The 26,250-nt window shown below is 36.0% G+C and overlaps 1 protein-coding gene and 1 long non-coding RNA gene across 2 annotated transcripts in view; one reads left to right on the forward strand and one right to left on the reverse strand.

Moving 5' to 3' along the window:
• Positions 1-26,250, forward strand: part of cadpsa (Ca2+-dependent activator protein for secretion a) — a 144,483-nt gene that overhangs the window by 108,650 nt on the left and 9,583 nt on the right. Inside the window, 7 exon segments of the mRNA XM_028446810.1 lie at positions 2,239-2,394; positions 3,621-3,768; positions 5,044-5,118; positions 6,387-6,474; positions 6,671-6,702; positions 11,444-11,516; positions 11,519-11,550. Coding sequence (XP_028302611.1) covers positions 2,239-2,394; positions 3,621-3,768; positions 5,044-5,118; positions 6,387-6,474; positions 6,671-6,702; positions 11,444-11,516; positions 11,519-11,550 — 604 coding nt within the window.
• Positions 635-25,943, reverse strand: LOC114463319 (uncharacterized). Its single transcript, XR_003674083.1, has 3 exons — positions 25,813-25,943; positions 8,683-8,685; positions 635-647 (listed from the first exon to the last, which is right to left on the reverse strand). It is a non-coding gene; the product is annotated as an uncharacterized LOC114463319 (long non-coding RNA).

Consider the following 26,250-nt stretch of genomic DNA (forward strand, 5'->3'; position numbering starts at 1 on the left):
AAAATAGCCAGAAATTAGAGAAGGGTGTGATTGAATTTTGTTTGAATTTTTGAGACTCTACATAATGATTCAGTGAGTGAAAAGTAGGTGAGTTGGTTGTGACACCAAGAAAGAAAGAAAGAAAGAAAGAAAGAAAGAAAGAAAGAAAGAAAGAAAGAAAGAAAGAAAGAAAGAATAATAATCCAACCCAATAACAATGTTTCCCCCTTTCTGAGTACCATGAACTATACATTTTCTGAAAGCGCGGGGGCATGTCTACGACATGGTAAGGGTCCCTGGTCACTGACGGGCACGTGGCGTTTGCATAGGCTCCGCCCCTTCCCTCGTAGTGTGGCCTCTAGAGCTCGTTCGCCAGCTCGTGGCACTCGGGCCTAAATATGGTGAAAAGAGGTTCAAAGTGACAATAATGGTCAACATATGTGACATTAGGTGGAAAAGTGGTGGAAAGGGTTTATAAGTGCTGAACATGTAATATAATGTAGTAATGTAACAATACATTAAAAGGAACAAAAATATGTCAAAGAAAAGTGATAAAAACAAATTAAAATATGGAAAGTTTGGTGTCGTTGCAGAAAAAGGGTAAAAATGGGCTCAAAATGCTCAAAAAATATTCTTAGTTTCTTTAAGGCATCTGACGCTGTGGGGTTCTGACCCTAAGGTTGAGAACCGTATTTGTCCCCCAGGCCTTGACTTTGACTCATGTCCTTTATGTTCTTATCAAAGCTCATCTTTATTTTTCCAGTGATCATCAGAGACAATTAGATGAAATAAATCAGTGGTGAAATATTTCCTTGAATAGTAGAAATGAAACAAAGTGAATAATGATTTGTTTCTTGGTGCAGTATTAGTCATTAGTCATTAGTGTGTCCCGTCCCTGTTTGACTGAAGCTCTGATCCATCATTACTGTTGTTACTGTGGAGATGTGCATCCTGCCCCCACACATTCACACCACCTTAACCCTCTAATGCTGGATTCATGTGTAAATGTGCATAAATTCTCACCTCCATCACAGTGTAGCATGTGTAACAGCGTTGAAATGTGTGCTAGCACATGGAGGATCTGTAGAGGGAAAAGCTTCAATAAGAAGCTAATGATGACACGCTGTTACCAAACAAAAAAAATCATCCCTTTGGGCTTTAAATCACTTCACATTAAATATTAAAATATGCTTTTATATGTTTCACGCCTTCTGTTGAAGCGTAACTATTTTTATAAAGGACTTGTCACCAATTAGACAAATATTTTAGTGTCGTAGTCTCATGAGGAAAAGGTTGAAATTATTTATCTAACAGTTGAAATCTCACATTTTATGGAATTAAATGACAATAACACATTAAACTACTGACATTAAACTACATTTTAAAGTATGTTTATTCAACAACAGTCAAATGATTCAAATTGGCTTCTCAAATAAATCTAATTATGTAGAATAACTTCATCTTCTTTTTGTTTTTCCTTTTAATTTTCTTTTTTTTTGTTTATTTATTCTTTTTTCTTTTTTCCTTATTCTTCTTTTCTGCTCTTTTTCTGCTCTTTTTCCTTAATTTTCTTTTTCTTCCTCCTCTTTTTTCCTTCTTTTTTCTTTTAGTTTTTTCTTTTAATTTTTTTTTTTCTTTCTTTGTTTTTTATTGTTTTTTCTTTTTTCCTTATTCTTCTTTTCTGTTTTTTCTTCCTTCATTTTATTTTTTCTTCTTCTTCTATCTGTTTTTCTTCTTTAATTCTTCTTTAATCTTCTTATTTCATCTTTTTTTCCTTTTTTCTTCTTTAGCTTTTTTGTTCTTTCTGTTTTTCTTTTAAAAAATTTTTATTTTATTTATTTATTTATATTTATTTATTTATTATTTCTTAAAGTATAACCCAACATTTTTTTCTACATCATATTAAATAATATAATTATTCTTTAATATTTAAATATTATAAATACACTATTTGTTGCTTAATAATCTGAATTTCTTGGAGTGCATTTGTCTATAATTCTAGAATCTAAACCAGTCATTATAAGGATTACAACGATGTGTTTTACATTTATGCACTTTATTAAAACTTATGCCTTGATATTGGATTCAAAACCAAAATTTATAATTTGTTCCTAAAATTACGGAACAGAAAAACTCTTAAAAACAGCCTTTTTTTCTCCCTTTAAAGAACGATAACATGTGATGTTCTGTGGCTACTGATTTAGTTTGTGTTCAATGACTAAATGTTAAAGAGGATTACATGTGACCTGTGGTTCTCAGTAACGGTTCGGGGACCTCTGAGGATCTGTTCTGGAAGCTGGACGCTCTGCAGACCTTCATCAGGGACCTCCACTGGCCTGAGGAGGAGTTCTGCAAACATCTGGAGACCAGACTCAAGCTGATGTCCAGTGATATGATCGAGTCCTGCATTAAAAGGTTGGACACTTATTAAATATGTGCTACATGTACGTGTCAGATATTTACCTGGATTCAAAATGAGGAGTGTGTAGCTCTTAATGAAGCTGCCCCCCCTCCCCCCAGTTATAACTGTCACATTCCCAGATTAACTGGAGAAAAAATGCAGCAATTATTACTTTACACACGCCCCAATGTAAACATATATAGTCACCTAAAAAATAACAATACAAAACGATGCCAAAAATACACAGAACGAAAACAGAAACACACAAAATGACAACACAATGACATAAATTGATCCAAAAAAGCAATGACAACAGAAATACAGAAAACAACAGTAACAATTTAAACACAAAATAACAACATAAGTACACTAAATAAAATAAAAAAATACACAAAATAACAACATAAGTACACTAAATAAAATAAAAAAATACACAAAATAACAACAGAAATACACAAAATGACAATAAAAACTGTTGTTAATATGACCCTCAGATCAGATACTCACATTTTTGTGGCTATTGCTGTAATAAAAGTTAAATGTTACATTTAAATCTAAATTCCAATATTAAATCTAAATGTCAAGGGTGAAACTAAATATTTAGCTAATATGCAAATTCACCGGAATTGACAGAAAGCTAGATGAGAAAATGTATGATTTACATTTGATGTTTTGATTTAATATTTAGTATTTAGATTTAACATTTAGATTTAAATGTAATATTTAGATTAATCATTTAACATTTAGATTTAGTATTTAGATTTAACATTTAGATTTAAATATTAACAGACATTTCAGATTTGCATTTAACATTAGGATGTAAATCAACATTTAGATTTAAATGGAATATTTAGATTTTACATTTAGATTTAACATTTAGATTTAAATGTTGTATTTAGATTTAACATTTAGATTTAACATTTAGATTTAAATGTTGTATTTAGATTTAACATTTAGATTTAACAATTAAATGTACATTTCACATTGACATTAAATTCTTTATGAAAAAAATCACAAATTTCACAGATATTGCTGTAAATCTTGGTCAAAAAAAACATATGTTTTTTAAACGTGGTTATTGCTTGTTTATTTTACCATCACAACTTTACCAATCAGCACACTATACTGCAGTCTGTGCTTTTCCTCCCAATTCCTCTCTTTTTTCTTCTCTCTCGGTTTCGTGGTGTTCGCCCGTTCTAATCTGTCATTATTCCCGTTTGATTTCTATTTGTTGTTAAAGAACTCGAGCTGCGTTCGAGGTGAAGCTCCAGAGGAGCAGCAGAGCCACAGACTTCAAGTTCCTCAGTCCATCTGCACCATGTTTCAACGTGATGGTTGACGCCAAGGCTCAGTCGGCCAAGCTGTGTGCCATGGACCTGGGGCAGGAGGTACCACACAGGCTCCTTTAAATGTTCCTCTTTGGTTCCATGCAGCGTTCTGTTCTCTTTCTGTCAATCTTTGTCTTTGCTTTTGTTGTTTTTTTTTTTGTTTTATTTTGACATGCTTCATCATTTCTGTGCTTTTTTCTTTTTTTTTGCTGCTCATTTTCTGCTCCTCTAATCCCTAAAAGTTTAATAGAGACTGGGTAAGTGTGGGGCAAGAACTCAACCCTGATCTCACCCTGGGTTGGGCTCAATTATAATTGCATAATTCATAATTATTACAATAATGATGCAATTATTATTGTAATTGAAAAACCTGTTGCTGTTCGAATGGGAATTCTATAAAAACTGTCAATTGCAATTTAATTATACGCAAACCTGTTGAACTATGTTACAGTTCTATGTTCTATATACCTGTAAACATATGTAGTTATTAATTATTAAAATATGTTTCATTTCAACTTTTCCCATTACCTGTCACTTCTCTTCAGGATCATTTTACCATTTAAAAAAAGTAATCTAGGAATTTAGATGATAGATATTATTTTTTAGTGTATTTTACAGCTGATTTGAGACATGGGTCAAACTGATCCATTAGCATTAGAGATGCTAACAGAAGCTAATACAAGAGGTTGGTAACCCTGAAAAAAATACTAAATGGCTGCAATAATACACACAATTTCAATAAAAATGCACAGGAAAAATACGAAAATGCCCAAAATAAAAGAAAAAACAAAAAATAAAAATGCACAAAAAAAAACAGACAAAATAATGAAAAACTTATTTTACAGCTGATTTAAGACAATGGATCAAAGCTGACTCGTTAGCATTAGAGATGCTAACAGAAAGCTAACATAAGAGGACGGTTACGTTTTATGGGCTTATTTATTAAAGGCTGAATAATTGTGGGTAATTGAATTTGAACTTTAGTAATTGAGAATGTATTTGTATTTGACCTTCATGGGGGAAAATAATAATTTAAATTTTAATTGTAATTGGAAAAAATGCCTGTCTCCATAATAATGATTGAGTTGTAATTAAACATAAATAATTGAAGACATTATTGTAACTGAAAAATGTAATTGATCTGATGTGATTAGTGTACGAGTTAAATAAGGTACATGTCATTAATATTAATAATAACACTTATTAATGAAATTAATTAGGAATTTGGCTCAGTTTGACATTCTTTATTTCGTTCTTTGTAAATATCTGATTATGATTAAATATGAATGAAACATGATTTTATTTTTACTGTGTGTATTTTATTCTTTCTCACAGAGACAATACCATTCCCAGATTGATGATCTGATTGAAGAAACAGTGAGAGAGATGATTACTCTGCTGGTGGCAAAGGTAAAATCATACTGTAAATCATGTGATTCTATCTGTGACTAATCAGAGCATTAACACAGGAAACAACAAAGTCTTCTGCTGGTTTTTGTGTATTTTTGTGGTCCGTTATGTCATAATTCTGTGTTTTATTTCTTTAGTTGTTGTTCTGTGTGTTTTTGGAGTCATTTAGTGTATTTTTGTTATAATTTCATTTATTTTTGTGTCATTTGATGTATTTGTTGTCTTTTATTTGTCATTTTGTGTGTCTTTGTTAGGATTTTGAATCCTATAATTGGTGAATTATTGTATGTTTTGTGTAGTTTTTCTGTGTAATTTAGTCTATTTTAGTAATTTAGTATTTTTGGTGTTACAGTATATTGTGTTTTTTTTTGTTCTTTTTTGTCGCTGTGTGTTTTTGTCATCATTTTATGTATTGTTTCTGTTGTGATTTTGTGCATTTTTCTGCCTTTTTTGTACTTCTGTTGTTCTGTCATTTTTTGTGTGTTTTTTAAAATAAATTTTGTGTATTTTTTGTTCAATTGTGTATTTTCCATCATTCTGTGTATTGTTTTTTCATTTTGTATATTTTTGGAGTAATGTAGTGTATCTGCTGTTTGTGAACACATGAATAACTAGGTAAGACCTGTATTCGGCAAATTGAAAATTCCAAAAATTGGCAAAAATGAGGACTTGTATCTGGATTTGTTGACAAGTTTGTTCTTTTTATTAATGAAATTGAAAGTTATAATGCAGGAAAAACAGAAGACTGACTTTAACCTTAAATATGACTTTGAGCAAAGGTCAAGGTCACACAATGAAAGGAAATGTTGTTCAATGGTACCAGTCCGAGCACAGTATCTCAGTTTTGTTTTGGCTGAGCTTTGTTGTCCTGAGAACGTTGAGGTCTCACTTTGTTTACTTTTCTGAGGAGTTCTTGACCTTAAATATGACATTGAGTGAAGGTCAAGGTCACACATTGAAAGAAAATGTTGTTCAATGGTATAGGGAAAAGGGATTTTTTTTTCTTTTTTGTGACGTGATGAACTTTGACCCCTACCGATCTTTTTACTGGTACGTCGTACAGCTTCGGTTCATTGAAATAAAATGATGACCTTTTTATAAATGTAAGCATTTAACTTGTACGATAAATATTCGTAGAGATATGGAAAAATTTGTTTTTTGACTCTTGACGAGACTTTGACCTATTTACCTGTTCAGCTCCCCCTGCTGGTGTGGATGTTGTTATGTATTATTGTAAAACTGGTTTTTCACTCTCTTGTTTTTTTCAGTTTGTGGTCATCCTCGAGAGCGTTTTAGCCAAACTCTCCAGATATGATGAAGGAACGCTGTTCTCCTCCTTCCTATCTTTCACAGTAAGTACATGTGCATGCATAAAAAACCTGAGTTCAGTCAGTAACTCAAACCTTTGTGTAGAATTTGATAAATATACATTTGGGAAATAGAAGATTGAATTGAAATGTTTTTTACTACTAAATTTAACATTGAAATATAAATTCTATTGATGAAATGTATCCTGTTCGGTTTCGGCTCTGACTCTATTCTTTGTGTTTAGGTGAAAGCTGCTTCAAGTACGTGGACGTACCTGTAAGTATTTAATTTATCTTCAATGGTTCCCTGCGTGAACACGAAACACATTTGATTCTAATAAAAACACACTGATGTCCTTGCATTAGTGATGATGTCATTCCTCATTGATGAGCTCAGAGGTTTAAGAAAAATACACAAAATGACTCCCAAAACACACAAAAAGACCACAAAGACACAAAAATAACACATAAAATACATGAAAGGGAATAATAAAAATACACAAACGACGGCAGAAGTATCACAGAAATGTACAAAATAAACTCATTTACACAAAATATTACAAAAATGTGCAAAATTACAGAGAAATACACAAAATATACAAAACGACAGCAGAATACCCACAATATTGAGAGAGAAATATACAAAACATAACTTAAATACAAGAAAATTATTCCAAAAAACACACAAAATGATTACAAAGACCACAAATAATAGAAAATATACAAAACTGTAACCGAAATACAAAAAAATCACTCCAAAAACATACAAAATGACATGAAATAACACAAAAGGAAACAAAATACACAAAAACATCAGAGAAACTACTATATTACACAAATTGATTACAACGCACAATTACCGAAAAATACATGAAATAAGAAAAATAACAGAAAAAATATACAAAACACCAACAAAAAACTCACAAAATGAGAGAAAAATATACAAAACCATAACTGAAATACACGAAAATTACTCCAAAACATACAAAATTACATGAAATACATCAAAGAGAAACAAAATACACAAAACGAAGCTAAAATATCAGAGAAATGTACAAAACAACTAAATTACACAACAATAATGACAAAAACATGTGAAATTACAGTGAAATACACAAAATTACAAGAATAAAACGAAAAAAATAGCAGAAAACTCACAAAATGAGAGAATATACAAAACAATAACCAAAATACACTAAAATAAATGTACAAAATTACAGAAAAAACAAAGGGATAACAAAATATACGAAACGACAAAGAAAATACACAAAATGACTCCATAAAACATACAAAATTACAGATAGTACACAAAACAGCAAAAAAGAAGAGAAGAGAAGATATACAAACTACACAGGAATAACAACAAAAAAATGACAAAGAAAATATATAAAATGACTCGATAAAACATAAAATTACAGAAAGTACAAAAATTGACAACAATACAAACAAAAAAGAACAGAAAAATATACAAAACGACGACAGAAAACCCACAAAATGAGAGAAAAATCTACAAAACAATGACCGAAATACTGGAAAAATAGTTTAAATAATGACATCATGGGACTGGTTTAGTTTAGCATGTTGTTGTGGGTCCTCTTCATGTTTGTGTTTCCTCTTCATGTGAAAATATTTAACCAAGCGTTGACAAGTGGCTCTGAAATCCAGATTGTATTGCTTGTCGTGTTTCTCCACTGAATGTCCTCGTGTCCATTTATTTGCATGTGGCCACGTCTCATTTGTGCGTGTGTAGCATACATGTTGAACAACACATGTCGGATTGGCAGCGCGTGCAGTGCACACATCACATCCCCGTTAGCTGCCAACACTTTGGCCGCTAACGCACGCCAAACGCCAAACGAATGCGTTGTCGTGGTGGTTGAACGTGAACGTTGGCAGGGGTCAGAACAGATAATTGTGTTCTTAATGTACAAAATGAGAAAAACGGAGACTCATTCACACATTACAGATGTGTGAAAGAAGTTTGGCGGCGCTAGCCAATCAGACGCTCCGGTAAGTTCTTCTAAAAACACAAAGTGCAAAGGGTTAATGGATGATTTCTATCATCATTCAAAGAGTCCATTAGTGAATATTTTGGATGTCAGAACGGCAGATCTTCTAACAAGCTGTTCTCTCTCCATCAAAACGCTACAAAGTGTTAGCGGCTAGCTTTGCTTTGCACATGCCCAGACTGCAGAGCCTGCTTCACTGCCAACATCCATCCATCAGTCCATCATCAACTGTGTGATGTGAGCTCGACTGTCTCACATTCTTCTTCTACAACTAAACGAGAGCTAAACTGTACAGCTCTGCAGACGAGGCTTTATTCTGTGTGAGCTGCAGTTTGTTTTAAAACACAATCGTCTGATTACTTCATAAACCCACTTATTTATGGTTTAGGACATAATGGAGAGATGTCAGCGTTGAATAAAAGGTGGAATAATGTAAAGCAGAGACTATTATCACATGGAGGCCACAAACGTGATTGATCCCAGACCACATTATCATGGACATGTTGTCATTTTGTATATTTTTCTCCATATTTCAGTGCTTTTGTTGTTGTTTTGTGTGTTTTTGGAGGTAATTTGTGCATTTCTCTTGTCATTTTGTGTCTTCTGTGTATTATTGCTGTAATTTTGTGTACACTTTTCTGTTTTTGTAATAATTTTTTTTGTTTTTATAGTAATTTGGGGTATTTTGTTGTCATTTTGTGTGTTTTTTGTGTGTTTTTATTGTTTTGTGTGTTATCAACCTTATCTTTTGTATTTTTTTTCCCCCCCAATTTATGTAACTGTGTAAACTTCTTGTCATTTTGGTGTATTGTTATTGTTTTGTGTGTTTTGGTAGTCATTTTGTGTGTTTTGGGAGTCATTTTGTGTATTTCTCTTGTCATTTTGTGTATTATCTTGTCATTTGTGTCTTCTGTGTATTTTGCTGTGATGTTTATATTTTCTTGTTCTATTTTTTCTGTTCTTGTAATTGTTTTTGTGTGTTTTTGTGGTCATTTTGTGTGTTTTTAGAGTTGGTTGTGTATTTTTGTTGTCATTTGTGTTTTTAGCGTTACCTTTTGTATTTTTCTTGTCATTTATTTCATTTTAAAAATTTTGTAAACTCTTGTTGTTTTATGTGTTTTCGGCATAGGTTGTGTATTTTTGTTGCCATTTTGTGTATATTTAGAGTTCCTTTTGTACTTTTTTCTCTAATTCTTTGTGTTTTGTTGTTGATCTGGGAGTCATTTTGTGTATTTTTGTGGTCATTTTGTGTGTTTTCAGAGTAATTTTGGGTATTTTGTTGTCCTTTTGTCTGTTTCTGTGTCATTTCAGTATCATTTTATAATTCTTTCTCCAACTTTACAAATGTTTGTTTTTTGTGTTTTTGTAGTAATTTTGTGCATTTTTGTTGTCAGAATGTGTATTTATGTTGTCATTGTTGTTTTCAGAAGCATGTATCTCTATTTTTTTTGTCTATTTTTGTATGTTTTTTGTTACTTTTGTACTGTATATTTTTAGCTATTTTGTGTGCTTTTGTAGTAAATTTCAATATTTTTGCTGTTGTTTTGTTTACTTTTCTGTCATTTTGTGTGTTTTTGAAGTCATTCTGTAAGATTACTTTAGGGGGTCGCACAAAATTAGACGTAGGGCCTCATTTGGCTCCCGGGCTGCCAGTTGCCAGTTGCCAGTTGTCCACTATAAAGAATAAGTGGATGGAGATGCTGAGGTGTGAAAGATTCCATCAAAGTGTCATTGAGCGAGACTCAAACACCCGAGTTTCTAACAACGGAGGAAAAGGTGGAAAAAGAAAAGTTCCTTCTATGGCAGCTTGGTCACGATGTTGTGTGAGGGTTCGTGTGAACGGGAAAATGTGACGGACAATCTAAAACACTTGTGAACTACTCAAGGAAGGAAAAAAGCCACGTTTTAATCTCACTGTCGTCTTTAGACGACTCAAGACGACTGAAAGTTCACAAAAAGAAAAGAGAAATGTCCAAATTGACAGCAAAAATACTCAAAAAACTCATTTCCTGAAAGATAAAAGCACAACAAAAATACACAAAACTACACTAAAAATATCAAATAATAACAGAAATACACTAAATTAACCAAGATTGCACAAGATGATGAAAAATACACAAAATTAGCAGAAATATTTTGCCAAATGAAAGCAGAAATACACAAAATTACTGTTAAAACCACATAAGACAACTCCAAAAACACATAAAAATTAACAAAACCAAAACCACTACTCAAATACACACAAAATGAAAACTTAAACATACAAAACAGCAAAAATACACAAAATACAGAGAATGATAACAAAAACATATGTAAAGCAACAACAGAAATACACAAAAATAACCAAAAAACCGACAACACAACAAAAAATTCACATAAATAACAAAATGACAGCAGAAGTATTCTGAATAACTCAAAAAAACAAGCAAAATTACTGAAACATACACAAAAGCACAAGGAAAATACAAAAACAACCCACAAAAAATATGGAATGAGAACATAAATACACAAAATACCCAAAGGTTGCACAAGACAACAACAAATACACAAAAATAGCAGAAATAATTCACCAAATGACTGCAAAAATACACAAAATTACTTTAAAACCACACAGACGACTCCATATAATAACATAAAAGTTCACAAAACCACTACACAAATACACACAAAATGATAACATACACACACAAAACAACAAAAATAACAGAAAATGACAGAAAATACAGAGAATGATAACGAAAATACACAAAATTATTTCCACATTACACCAATAGGCTCCAGAATTGCACAAAATTGCAACAAAACACACAAAACAAAACAACAAAAATTTATAAAAGTGAAAAGAAAACATACAAAAGTGCAACAAAAACACACAAACTCTGAGTTCATCATTAGTTTAGCTAATAGCTAACAAAGCTAACGTCTGTACGGCTAATCAGGTCTACCTTTAGAGTTAGTGGTGTTATATATAAATATATTTTTATATTTTTTTTTTTCGCTCTCCGTCAGAAACCAGGGATGGACGTGGCCGATGGTTATGTGACGTTTGTCCGTCACTCTCAGGACATGCTGAGGGAGAAGGTCACGAGGAGGTTTACGTGGAGCGACTGTTCGACGTGAGTAAAACTCAACATCTGCTCCTCCTACGGGAGTTTAGATATCCTCACAAAAACACTTTACTGTCCTACAGATGAACGCCACAGCATTTTAAACAAGGAGATGACTGTTATTTAGTGGAAGTGGGTATACGACCTCCCTCATTCAAACACTGGGTTAAAGAGTGTTTTTATTTACACTAAAATAATGTCCACGAAACACAACAATGACGTCTCCTCTGGTTCTCCTGTTTCTTGTGTTGTGCTCTGTGTATCAGTATTATGGATACACCGGGAACTTGTGCAATGAGAACGGTTCCACGCTGTTTGGATTTATTGGTTATTTTTCTGTAATTAAATCATTACATATAACGCGATAAATTCCCAGCACTGAAACATTTATTTATATATATATATATATATTAGTACTCAAGAGATTTAAAAAATGTGCGATTAATTAAATATGCTCTGTAGAAATTGCTGAGAAACGCCCTCAACTTGAGGTATTTTCAGTTAAATCACATTATTGTGGCAGATCAAAGCATTTATATGTAACAAAGTGTCTTTATTGTTTGTTTTTAACTAGAACAGATACAGACGTAGACATTTACGTTCCTCTGTATGTGAGACTAGTCCCTAGGGCTACGTGTACTTAATAAAACGTCATATGTGGCGCTATAAGTTAGCTCATCATAAACAGTAAGAACACTTTTCTCACGCTGAACTTGTTGCTTTTTCTCTCCTTCAGATATTAATATTTATCCAGTGAGTTTGTTCATTTGTCAGTCATGGCGTGCTAGCATGTAGCAGTTAGCAATGTCCATGTGTCCGTGCTAGCTGTCCGTGCTAGCTGTCTGTGCTAGCTGTCTGTGCTAGCTGTCCATGCTAGCTGTCCATGCTAGCTGCTACATGTTTAGCATTGAGCTCCGGTGATCAGACAAACTATTTTTTCCACAATTTGCACAACTAGGCTTTAGTTTTCCATCCGTTGTTTTTTAAAAGCCAAAATTAAGGCAAACGAAGCTGAGCAGCTCAGCGTTCTCCTGTTTGTTATTGTAGTCTGTGCATCAGTATTAGGGGTTTACTGGAAACTCTTTAAATAAGAAAGGTTCTGCCTTGTTTGGAGAGCTAAAAATAAAATATCAAGGTCAAGGTCACGTCAAGTGTCAAAAATAAAACTTTTCAATATCTCTATAAATATTTATCGTACACGTTTGATGCTTATATTTATGGAAAACTCATCTCAAGTGGAGTATTTTATTTCGCTGGATCGAAGTTGTACGACCTACCAGTAAACGGATTGGTAGAGGTCAAAGTTCATGACGTCACAAAAAAAAACAACAAACTAACTTTCCCTATAACTTGGCCACAAATTGAGATACAGTACTCAGACTGGTACCATTGAGCAACATTTCCTTTCAATTTAAGGTCAGGGTCAGTCTTCGGTTTTTCCTGCATTTTTAATTTTAATTTCATTTGTAAAAAGAACAAACTTGTCAACAAATCCAGATACAGGTTGTTTTTTTTTGCCAATTTTCACTTGCCAAATGTGTATTTGCCTTGTGAATACATGAGGTTTTGCCTTGTGAGTACATTTATTTTTGTATTTATTATTTATTTATTTGAGTTGAAAACCCCCTGCTGATCCTCCTCCTATGGGTCACACCTGAGAACAAGTCCTTTCACACGTCACACACACAGTTTTTAAATGTTGAATCATGGTGTTCAGTGGTTAGTTGAGCTTAGTTGAGGGACGTGCATGCGTACTGGTTCTTGTTCTTCCACTCACTGGTGTTGGCATGAATACTGCTGCATTTTTCTGCCTGTGCCTCCGTGGTGACCCGTGGTGCCTCCGTAGTGCCTCTGGGCCTGGAGCTGCGTTCCATCCTTTGTTTGTTCTTGGGTCCTGATGCAGGCTGACACTGAGGCGTCTGCTGCTGGATGTTTGACCTGTTGCTATGTTCTACGTGTGCAGTGATTGGTCAGGAGTCTTTGTTGTTGTTCTGTCACTCCTCACTGAGCTCTGCTGTGCTTTTTTTTTTTTTTTTTTACTTTTCCACAATCAAAAGAAAAAGAAATACACATTATAAACATATACCTTTAGTAGACACATACATGCACATACTGTACATACATACATATACATACTGTTTATATACCTCACCAAATATCACCACAGATTTCAGGAAGGAAAAATAACATCAAGTGTGGAATATTTTTAATATCAGTTCAATTCACTTTAAAAAAAATTTGTAACAAATTTTTGTGTAATTTAGAGGAATTTTGTGGAATTATTTGTGAGAATAGATTTATTACAAAATTGAGAGTTATTTCTACAATTTGCAATTAAAAATAACTGCATTTATGTGATATAAGCAAAAGAAAACTACAAGCCCCTAGAAATATTGTAGAGTGAATCTGAGATTTCAACAACTGCGTTATTGGGTGTTTTACACAATTATTCATGTTTTCTCAGTCATTGCTACTTTCTCCTGCGGGCCGAATTAGATGCTCTGAGGGACCGGATTTGGCCCCCGGGCCTTGAGTTTGACACATGTGCCTTAAACATTTGTTAAAGCAGAAAGTTTAGGCTGATTGTGCGTGTGTGTGTGTGTGTGTGTGTGTGTGTGTGTGTGTATTATTGTGTCTCTGTGTGTGTTCTTTAGAATAAGGTCACGATTGACTTTGCTTTGTTGGTGTGTCAGCAGTCACACACTGTGCGTGTGTGTGTGTGTGTGTGTGTGGGGGGTTGTTGGTCTTTCTTGGGGCAGTATATACACACTTTTAACAAAGTATCACGTTCAGTGGAATTATTGCCTTGTTCTTTTTCTCCTACTACACACGTGTTAGTTGTGTTGTGTGAGGAGCTGCAACCTTTACCACAAAAACGTGATTTTTTGATCCGAGGACCACATTATGAACATTGATGTTAGCATTTAGAATAATGACCAATATGAGCATTAATACAGGGAAGAACAGTGAGTTTGTGTCATGTATTTTCCTCTCATTTAGTTTGTTTTTGTTGTTGTTTTGTGTGTTATGAGCCAATTTGTGTATTTTTGTCATTTTGTGATTTTTAGAATTTTTTTGTGTATTTGTTTTTATTGTTTTTGTTGTCGTTTCGTTATTTTGTAATTTTTCTCTAATTTTGTGTTGTGGTTTTTTGGAGCCATTTTGTGTATTTATGTTGTATCGTGTATATTTCTGTAATTTTGTATGTTTTTTTTTAAGTTACTTTGAGCATTTATTTTGGGGGCGCTCAAAATTAGAGCGAAGGCCGCATGTGGCCCCCGGCCCGCCTGTTGCCTATGTCTGCTCTAAAGGTTTACTGACGTTTAAAAAGCATTTTTTATTGATAGAATCTATTTTTCCAGATATTTGGTGTTTTTCTGACCCGACAGGACACTTTATTTATTTGTTCCTCCACTGGTTGATGGGATTAACGGGTTTAAATCCGTCATTTGGCCACGCCAAAGAAAAGCAGAATAAAAAGATTTCCATCAAGTGTCCCACTGTCCAAACAACAAGATTATGTTTTAAATCACATCACGTGTGTCATAGGCCTGTGTTTTTCACACTACTGTATGTGAAGATAAAATACAGCAGAGCTCAATAACACATGGATCTGAACCTTCAACCTGTTATTTAAAATGAAGGATTCAACCTGCCTTTGGTTCTACTGTATGACAGTGTAATTGGGGTTATGACATGGATCTACTGTATATTTAGAGCACTATCAGATTATATTTCTATGTTGGTAAAATGTGTCATCAGTCAGAATTTGACGCCTCCAGTGACAGCAGATGAGCCCATATGTGCGCTAAGCTAATGCTGCTAATGTTAAACAAACAACAGCGTCTGAAGAAAACAGTGTTAATCTGAGACGTGCTATCGGCTGCTAATACGTGTTCTGACACACTTTGGGGGTCAGAACGGCTTTAATTGATATTTGACCCACTTCACTGTAAACTGGGAATGTGTTGGTTTGGATTGTTTGAAATGGGATTTATTTTTTATTTGATTTCATCACAAACAATCCAAACTGGAAATCCAATTACACCAGTGTTATATTCATAAATCCTGAGGCAGTGATTAATAATCCTGGGTGAAAGTAGCAAGAGCTCCTATAAATCACTTCTCAACCTTGGGGTCAGGACTCCATTTGGGGTCGTGAGACACTGGGAGCCCAGTTTGAGAACAATTTGAGCCCATTTTTTGCTTATTTTTACCATTTTTCTGCAACTACATCAAACTCACCATATTTTAACCTATTTTCATCACTTTTTCTTGCCATATTTTTGCTCCTTTTGATGTATTTTTGCTACATTACTCCCATTTCTGACACTTCTACATCACATTTTAATGCCTTTTTTGCACATTGTTTCCCACTTTCCAGACATGTTCAGCACTTATCAACCCTTTCTACCTAATGTCACACATATTGACCTATTATTGTCACTTTTAACCTCTTTTCACCACATTTCATGATTATTTTTGCCAATTTAACCCCATTCAAGATTTGTCGTGCCCGTTATTTGCTAGTTTAAACAAATTGTCCCAATACTGACTCTTTGTAGCGTTTTTACCACTTTTCTAATTTGCAATTTAACCAATTTCTGTAGTTTTAAAATCCCATTTCACCACCTTTTCCACCATCATTGGTCACTTTCAACCCATTTTTTTCTGATTAAAACAAGGATTTACATCTTTAAGATGACTTTATATTATGGCCCAAATAATATGCTACTTTATTTAACAATTTGAATCAATTTGTGTTCATTTTTTTTGCAACTACACCAATTTCACCATATTTTAACCTATTTTCATCACTTTTTCTTGCCATATTTTTGCTCCTTTAATAAATTTTTGCCGCATTACTTCCATTTTTGCCGCTTCAATGCCTTTTCTGCACATTTTTTCTCACTTTAAAGTCATGTTCAGCACTTATAAAACCTTTCCACCACTTTTACACCTAATGTGACATTTGTTGACTCATTATTGTCACTTTTAACCTCTATTCACCTAATTTTTACTTATTTACTTATTGATTTATTTGAAGACTTAAAATAGATGAAAATGAATAAACAAATGGAATAAATAACAGAAATCTCTAAAAAGATTTAAAAACAAAAAAAAAAATCTAATTTCAATATAATACATAATTTGACTCGTTGAACGGAATAAGAAGAAGCCTTTGCAAAGTCCAATAAAATAAATCAAATGGACAAAACAAATAAATGAACAGGTACCATTTACTGTATGTCTGTGAGATTTAAATTTTCTTTACTAATTTCTGTACTTTTCAAAAATATATCTTTTGTACATTTTCTTAAACTACATTATATTCATACTGTAATCGTTTCGTGGAAAAATCAGAAATGGGAAGAAAACCCTAAATCAGAAATTGAGCCTTTTATTCCCCAGTACTAAGATGTGGCTCTATTGAAAGGATAATAATTATTGTAAGGAATTATAGATGTTTGTCAGGGGTGAAAAAGAGGGAACTCATCTCAGTTTGGTCCTGTACCCCCCCCCCCCCCCCCCCCCCCCCCCACCCCTCTCCTGGATTAAAGCGGATGTGCTTAAATGACAGCGCAGAGGGACTTAGTGCGGCGCTGCTTGGAATAATTGATTAAAAGAAGTCGTGCTAAATCCAGGCTTCGCAGTGATATACCACGCAGCTTCCTGCCCCGTGACACCGCACCCACCCCCACCCCCCCTCTGTGCCTGGCATGGGCAATCAACCCACCCTGCTGAAGGGACTAAAGTTGCAGATACTGGGATTACGTAGGTCAATTATACACTTAATCTGTCTTTGCCTGCAGGGATTAGGAGCACGGCTCATTGATTGATTTGAAGTATTTTCACTGACCTTGGGCAGTTTTCAGTGGTGATATTACACGTCTGTGAGGCTCAGATTGATCTGCACATTGGAGGGATTTCACATTGTTGTTGTCCTTATACTGCTGTGCTGTGCTCACAGTGGGGGGGTGGGGGTGGTGGGGGGGTCTGAGCTGATGGAAAATACCAGCAGACAAGCAGGAAAGAAAGCAGTGCTGCCACCACCGGACCACTTGGCTGTCAGGGGTGAGGCGTCAGCACTTCGCTGGCCCCACAGCAGCCACGCAAAGTGAACAATGCAATCAGGCTAACGTGCTAACGTGCTAACTCCATCTGCTAAAGTGCTTTAGAGTGAGTGAGGAAAGAAGGATAGCTGTAGGAAAGGACAGAGCACATCAGAGAAACCCACAAAATGACACCGTAATATATACAAAATGACAGAAAAATACACAAAAAAACATAAAAAAAAAAAAAAACAACACAAACACAAAATGACTTCTAAACACTCAGAAAATACACAAAAAGACAAACAAATTACACATAATGACTCCAAAAACACACAAAATGACAGAAAATGCAAAAAAAAGAAACTGCAAAAATACACAAAATTACACCAAAACCCCCCAAAAATGACAGGAATGTACACAAAAAACTGCTAAAATACATAAAAATACAAAACCTGCAAAACTACACAAAATGACCCCTAAAATCCTATAAAAATTACAGAAAATGCACAAAAAGCCAAAAATAAATCACAAAAAATAACACTAAAAACACACAAGATTACAGGAAGTACACAAAAAACTGCAAAAATACACAAAATTACCCCTAAAACATAGAAAATGAAAAAACAGCGGGTGGTGAGGGGGGTCTGAGCTGATGGAAAATAGTAGTGTCGCCACCACAGGGGGTGAGGCGTCAACACTTCACTGGCCCCACAGCAGCCACGCAAAGTGAACAATGCAATCAGGCTAACGTGCTAACGTGCTAACTCCATCTGCTAATGTCCTTTAGAGTGAGGAAGGAAAGGACAGAACACATCATACAGTGTGTTGTTGTTCTTCTGATGCCAAAGTGCATTTAACCTCTGTTAAAAAGGGTGTAACCCAGACATGGGCAACAAGTGGCCCTCAGTCTAATTCTGTGGCCCCCGAAGTAAACCCACAACATGACCCCATGATACAAAATGACAGAAAAATACTAAATTCAACTATAAAAAAACCCACAAAAAAATCCATCTAAAAACACACAAAATTACAGACAATTTTGAAAATGTCACATATGTTGATTCATTATTGTCACTTTTAACCTCTTTTCACCATATTTCATGATTATTTTTGCCATTTTAACCACATTCACCATTTGTCATGCCCATCTTTTCTTATTTATTTATACAAATGATTAGAGGTGATGAAAATAAATTAACAAATGGAAAAAATAACATGAATCACACATGTTGACTCATTATTGTCACTGTGGTGTTTAGAATAAATATAAAGACATCAGTAATAAGTTGTAGGTGAAGAAACAATCAAAGAATAAAAGACTGATTTCTGGTGCAAACAAATGTTTTTTTTTTTTTCCAATGATAATAGAACAGCAGTCCATGCAAAGAAAGGATTTGGGGGTTTGTGTTTAAAAAGGTTTCACTTCCGTTTAATGAAGTCCATAAGCTGCTTAAAGCTGCTGATAATTACTGAGAGCCAGCATTTTGTTTCTTTGGGTTTTAAATCCTCTGTAAGCATCCCCAGCTCCCATTAGCTCCCCTTAGCTCCCCTTAGCTCTCCTTAGCTCTCCTTAGCTCCCCTTAGCTCCCCTTAGCTCCCCTTAACTCACCTTAGAGCTCCTTAGCTCCCCTTAGCTCCCCTTAACTCACCTTAGAGCTCCTTAGCTCCCCTTAGCTCCCCTTAGCTCTCCTTAGCTCTCCTTAGCTCTCCTTAGCTCCCCTTAGCTCTCCTTAGCTCCCCTTAGCTCCCCTTAGCACTCCTTAGCTCTCCTTAGCTCTCCTTAGCTCCCCTTAGCTCCCCTTAGCACTCCTTAGCTCTCCTTAGCTCTCCTTAGCTCTCCTTAGCTCTCCTTAGCTCTCCTTAGCACTCCTTAGCTCTCCTTAGCTCTCCTTAGCTCTCCTTAGCTCTCCTTAGCACTCCTTAGCTCTCCTTAGCTCTCCTTAGCTCCCCTTAGCTCTCCTTAGCTCCCCTTAGCTCTCCTTAGCTCTCCTTAGCACTCCTTAGCTCTCCTTAGCTCTCCTTAGCTCCCCTTAGCTCCCCTTAGCTCTCCTTAGCTCCCCTTAGCTCCCCTTAGCTCCCCTTAGCTCTCCTTAGCTCCCCTTAACTCACCTTAGCTCCCCTTAGCTCCCCTTAGCTCCCCTTAGCACGCCTTAGCTCTCCTTAGCTCCCCTTAGCACTCCTTAGCTCCCCTTTGCTCTCCTTAGCTCTGCTTATTTAACCTTAGCTCTCCTTAGCTCTCCTTAGCTCCCCTTAACTTCCCTTAGCTCTCCTTAGCTCCCCTTAACTTCCCTTTGCTTTTCTCAGCTTTCCTTAACTCCCCTTAACTCTCCTTAGCTTCCCTTAGCTCTCCTTAGGTCCTTTTAGCTCTCCTTTGCTCTTCTTATTTCACCTTAGCTCCCCTTAATTTCCCTTTGCGTTCCTTAACTCCCCTTAACTCTCCTTAGCTCCCCTTAACTTCCCTTAGCTCTCCTTAGCTCCCCTTAGCACTCCTTAGCTCCCCTTAACTCCCCTTAGCTCCCCTTAGCTCCCCTTAGCTCCCCTTAGCTCCCCTTAACTCACCTTAGCTCCCCTTAGCTCCCCTTAGCTCCCCTTAGCTCTCCTTAGCTCCCCTTAACTCTCCTTAGCACTCCTTAGCTCCCCTTAGCTCCCCTTAGCTCCCCTTAGCTCTCCTTAGCTCCCCTTAACTCTCCTTAGCACTCCTTAGCTCCCCTTAGCTCTCCTTAGCTCCCCTTAGCACTCCTTAGCTCCCCTTAACTCCCCTTAGCTCCCCTTAGCTCCCCTTAGCTCCCCTTAACTCACCTTAGCTCCCCTTAGCTCCCCTTAGCTCCCCTTAGCTCTCCTTAGCTCCCCTTAACTCTCCTTAGCACTCCTTAGCTCCCCTTAGCTCCCCTTAGCTCCCCTTAGCCATAACACGAGTTTAATGGAGATTTCTTTCTTTTGGGGACCTGCTGCTGGTTTATTGATGAGGGCGATGGGGTGAATTGATGTATGTCATCTCTCGGGGTCTCTGTCACCCTTTCCAGCCCCCGTTCCTCCTGCCTTGTTAAGACGGGAGGTACGGTGGCATTTGTTTGATTAACTCGCCTGACAAAAGTGACAGCTGCTCACGGGCGTATGTGGATGAGTGGCCCAGCGCCGCTCCCTCTTTGTACGTTTGTCAGAGCCGGAGCGGGGCGAGTGGGGTGAAAAGAGACAAATTGGCCCCAAAAAGAAGGCCATTCACCTTGGCCGGACCCCCCTCCGCAGCTCCGCCCCTCCGTCCCATTCAGGTGCTCCGCGGGAGCCTCAAGTGCTTGCTGGCTTATTCCATTTTCACTCCCCCATGGAGCCTCCCTGAGCCCACAAGTGTTTCAGCCCCTCTTCTTCTCCTGCTCCAATCCATCCCTAAGCGGCTCTTTGTCAGGAGAATGGCTCACTTTTCTCAGGGCCTGAAGCTGGAGCTTTTCTTTCTGTTTTATTGTCCACCGCCGAGCTTTTCTGTCGCTCTTTGTATGTTTACTCAATGACTGGTTGCTGAGCGTAATTCCAACTGTTTAGTTCCACACAAGCCTATTCAGCCACTGCCCCCCAAAACACACAGCCGTTCCTTTTCCTCACCGCTGGGATTTCACTGCGTTTCTACTCATTCACTCTGTTTTCTGCTGAGCTGACACTTACAGGTAGGACGTGGGTTCTAGAACCTAATTACTCACCTTACACAGGTCACTGTGGTCAAATGAAACACTTTGTTTTTATGAGTCAGTGAGGAAAGGATTTAACCTCCCGTCATGTTTAACCCTCATTAGGTCACAGAGTGTTTGGTTTTTCATCATTTTTAAAGTGAAGATTAATCACTGAACATCTTTAATAGTAGACATGAATAAATCACAAATCAACATTAAAAATACACAAAAAACAACAACAAAAACACACAGCTAAAATGCATTAAACAACAATATTACATAGAATGACAAATAATCATACAAAGCGACAAAAATACACAGAATGACAGAAAAATAAATAAGATGACAATAAACATGCACAAAACAACATCTAAATACAAAAAGAAAGTCCAAAAACACACAAAACGCCACTAAAATTACAAAAAATTATACAAAGCGACAACAGAAACACACAAAAAGACATTGAAAATACACAGAATGACAGAAAAATAAATAAAATGATTATAAACATGCACAAAACAACATCTAAAGTAAAAAATATTGTCCAAAAACACACAAAGCAACTACAAAAATATACAACATGACATCAAAAATGCACAACATCAACAAAATTACAGAAAAATACACAAAAAACAACAAAAAGTGTGCAAAATTACTCCAAAAACCCTACAAAATTACTCCAAAACACAAAATTTCAGTAAATTAAAAAAACAGCAAAAATACACAAATGACTCCAGATACAGAAGATACAAAATGACAGAAAAATTAAAAAAAATGCTAAAATAAACTAAATGACTAAAAATATGCACAATTACAGAAATAAATCCAAAAAAGCATTCGAGACACACACAAAATAACAACATGTGATAAAGAAGAAAAACAGCAGCAAAAATACAAAAAAATACTCCTAAAAACATACAAAAATATACAAACAATTACAAACACAAGTAAAAACACACACAACAACTCCATGACTCTAAATACTGTATGTAGTGAACATGTCACGTGTAGCTGTGTGTGTTTTGTTTATTTCAAAGTTGTCAGACGTGTCGGTGTGTTAATAAAAGTGTGTTAATAAAAGTGTGTTAATAAAAGTGTGTTAATAAAAGTGTGTTAATAAAAGTGTGTTAATAAAAGTATTTTCTTCTCCTTCATGATGGGAAGTTTTAAATAAAACCAATGGAGTGTAAACACATGACAACACTGAGATCGTCCCATTAGTCGTTTGTTGATGTTAATCCTGCTGCTGTGTGCGTTACCATGGTAACGAAGTAATGTTATCAATGGGCTAGTGGTGAGCTGTGTGTGCGTGTGTGTGTGTGTGTGTTAAAGCAGAGCAGGTAGAAGACACACTGCTTTGTTCAAAGTGCACAATGTCCTGCAGTCAGAATTAAAGACCCCCCATCCTCTGGAAATGCATTTCTCCCTCGTCTAAGTGCTGTGTGTGTGTGTGTGTGTGTGTGTGTGTGTGTGTGTGTGTGTGCGCACACTACACAAAGTGTGTATCAAAGATGGTGGTGTGTGTGCTGGCCTTGGTTCTCCTTCACTGAAAGGCCGTCACTTGGCATTAGTGTTGGCGCTCCAGCAGTCGTCCTCCCATGCCTCCTGATTATTGCACACACAGCTGGGTCCCAGCAGGTCGGGGTTCTCCCTCTGTCTCTCACACACACACACACACACACACACACACACACACACACACACACACACACACACACACACACACACACACACACACACACACACACACACACACACACACACACACACAATACAGACTTTTAATGCCTCCTCCAGTTCAGATTAATCAGCTGCACTGGTGGTTTTTAGTAAATAAGCAGATTCCTTTGCTCTAGTTTCCGTCGGGAAAAAGATACTGAATTGATTTGGTCACAAAATGACTCTAAAAAACTCACAAATATCAGAAAGTGCAAAAATACACAAAATGAGACCTAAGAAACACACGATACATAAAAAGGACAACAAAATTACACTAAATTACTCCAAAAGCACACAAAATGGCAGAAAGTAATAATAAAACTGCAAAAATACACAAAATGTCTCTAAGAAAACCACACAAATTAAACAAAAACAAAAACTGCAAATATGCACAAAAGGACACCTAAAAACATACAAAATCATAGAAAATACACTAAAAGGACAGCAAAAATACACTAAATTAGTCCCAAAAATTCACACAATGACAGAAACGTACACAAAATGACACCAAAAATACACACATAATTACAGAGAATTAAAAAAAAATCAAATCCAAATAACTCTAAAAACACTACAAAATGTCAGAAAAGTACATAAAACAAAACCAGCTAAAAAGACAACATTTTAGAATTAAAAATCCTTTGCTCAGGTTTTAGGCAGGAAAAAGATACTGAATTGATTTGATCTAAAAAAAAAATATATATATTCTAAAAAAACACAAATGTCAGAAGAAAATGCAAAAATGACACCTAAAAACATACAAAATCACAGAAAGTACACAAATAGAACAACAAAATGACAGAAAGTTTTAATAAAACAGCAAAAATACACACAATTACCCCAAAACTCCACAGAATTACAGAAAAGTACACAAAATAAAACAAAACCTGAAGTTCCACCTATAAATGATGTATAAAGTATATAAGCAAGTGACAATATCTAAGCAATAAGTAATAATCATTTTTTTCATTACATTTTTGGGGAAAAAGTGACAGAATTTGAGTAAAATTGCAATATTTTGGAAAGATTGAGAGTTTGTGAGTGAACGGATTAAAAATGTCCTGCTAATACTGTAGAGTGTCATTGAATCTCAGATGTCTACATCTGGATTAGTTGGTCATTCTGGTTTGACTTTCTCCTGCGGGTCAGATTTGATCCTCTATAGAGTCAGATTTATCGCGTAGAACAATTAAAAGATGGTGAAAAGCTTGTTGAAGTATTTTTACTTTGTTCTGCTGATTCTGGCGTTTCTTTGCCAGAGAAGAAACGGAGTGAGTCGTCGCTTTGTGACATTTTTGTTGAACTTCACACAAGTTCTGCCGTTTCCGGATGTTTCCATTTGTCAACAATTGCATTGTTTGCGTTGGAGATCTAAACAATTGCTGTTGATTTATTGATCTGTGAAGTCGACACAATCTGTTAAAAAATGTATCTTCACCTGCTGTAACTGAGGTCTAAGGAAAGTTTCTTCTTGGTCATGTTAGCATACATTAATGCAGAGGTTCACAACCTTGGGGTCGGGACCCCATTTGGGGTCATCAGACACTGGGAGGGGGTTGTCAGATGCCTTTAAGAAACTAAGAATATTTTCTTGATCAATTTGAGCCTATTTTTGCTTATTTTTACCATTTTTCTGCAACTACACCAAACTCACCATATTTTAATCTATTTTCATCACTTTTTTTGCCATGTTTTTCCTCCTTTTAATGCATTTTTGCTACATTAATTCTATGTCTGACACTTCTACAACACATTTCAATGCCTTTTCTGCACATTTTCAGCACTTATAAACCCTTTCCACCACTTTTCCCACATATGTGACCCATTATTGTGACTTTTAACTTCTTCACCATATTTCATGCTTATTTTTGCCATTTTAACCACATTCACCATTTGTCATGATTCCTTATTATTTGCCAGTTTAAACCAATTATTCCTACTTTTTTCCTGCCACTTTTAAGCCAATATTGACAACTTTTATTTTGGAGGTCACTGGCTGAAAAGGTCTTACTGGCCAAAAACCAGTAGAAGTACTTCAAATTCAACATTCATAATAGAGTCAGTGTGTACAGACAAGGGACGATGACTCAAAAATAGTTTTTATTCATTAAATAACTAGCAGTAAGCAGGAGCACACATTTTCAAGTTGAAAAAAGAGGAATTTCTCACGTCAAAAGTGTATTTATATCTTTTTTTACAGATTAAAAAAAAGATTAAAATGATATTTTCTGGATTTAGAAAAGGTTTGGCACGTCAACACACACACACACACACACACACACACACACACACGCACACACACACACACACACACACACACACACACACACACACACACACACACAGGCAGTAAGAGGCAGAGTCCCAGGTCTCTTGTAATCCCTGTGTACCCCCTGTGGTGAGGCCCCTCCTCAGCATCAACATTCCTGTTCTCTCTCAGCATAAAAGCTCCTGAGCTCGTCTCACAATGAACAGCCTCTGACCTAACAAGGCTCTTGGATCTCTGGGGTGGGATGTGGGCCATGTGAGTGTTAAGGGTCCTTTCACACCGGTTTAGTCCTGGACTAAATACGCTCAAAACAAGAGAATAATTTCAGTACCTTGATTTGGCTCCGTTTGTGTTCATGAAGCACTTTTAAGGTGCGTTCACACCGGTTTAGTCTCAGAGTGGGTGGAGAACAGCTGATCATTTGATCTTCTTGGTTTGTCTGGGTTTACATTCAGAGAACAACTTCTGATCTGCGCCAAAAAGCCTCTGGTGCAGTTCCATGAGCTAACCAGTTACTGTAACCAGTTACTGGAGTAGAGACTTCTCTAGGCAGAGTAGCAGAAACCTGGTCTGATAGTCCTCCTCGTTTGGTCGGTGTGAACACAAACCAAGTCTAGAGCAGATCAAACAGGAGAATTCTATAGTGATTGTTTCTGTGGGTCTCAGAGCGTTTCCAATTGAAGTCTAGAGTGATTAGGTTCACTGTGAACACACTTCGTGTTTGGCGTGGAGTAAGAACAGGAAGTGTCAGAGATGACGTAGCGTGCACGGCATTGTGGGTGATCAGGAGAACAGGTGAGGGCCCAAACCAGAGCTTTAGAACCAGGAAAAGCAGGTCAACTTGTTGCTGCTCCATTTGTTGAATGTTGGTGAAGAACAAATGGAGAAGGAAGAAGTTTGTGAGCACTCTACAGAGCTGGATGTGACCCATAGATGTAACACCTTATAACTTAGCATTTGTGTGTAATTCAGTCAGATATTTCTACGTTTAGACATGTGTGTA

This window comes from Gouania willdenowi, chromosome 5, assembly GCF_900634775.1.
Source record: "Gouania willdenowi chromosome 5, fGouWil2.1, whole genome shotgun sequence".
Lineage (NCBI taxonomy): Eukaryota > Metazoa > Chordata > Actinopteri > Blenniiformes > Gobiesocidae > Gouania > Gouania willdenowi.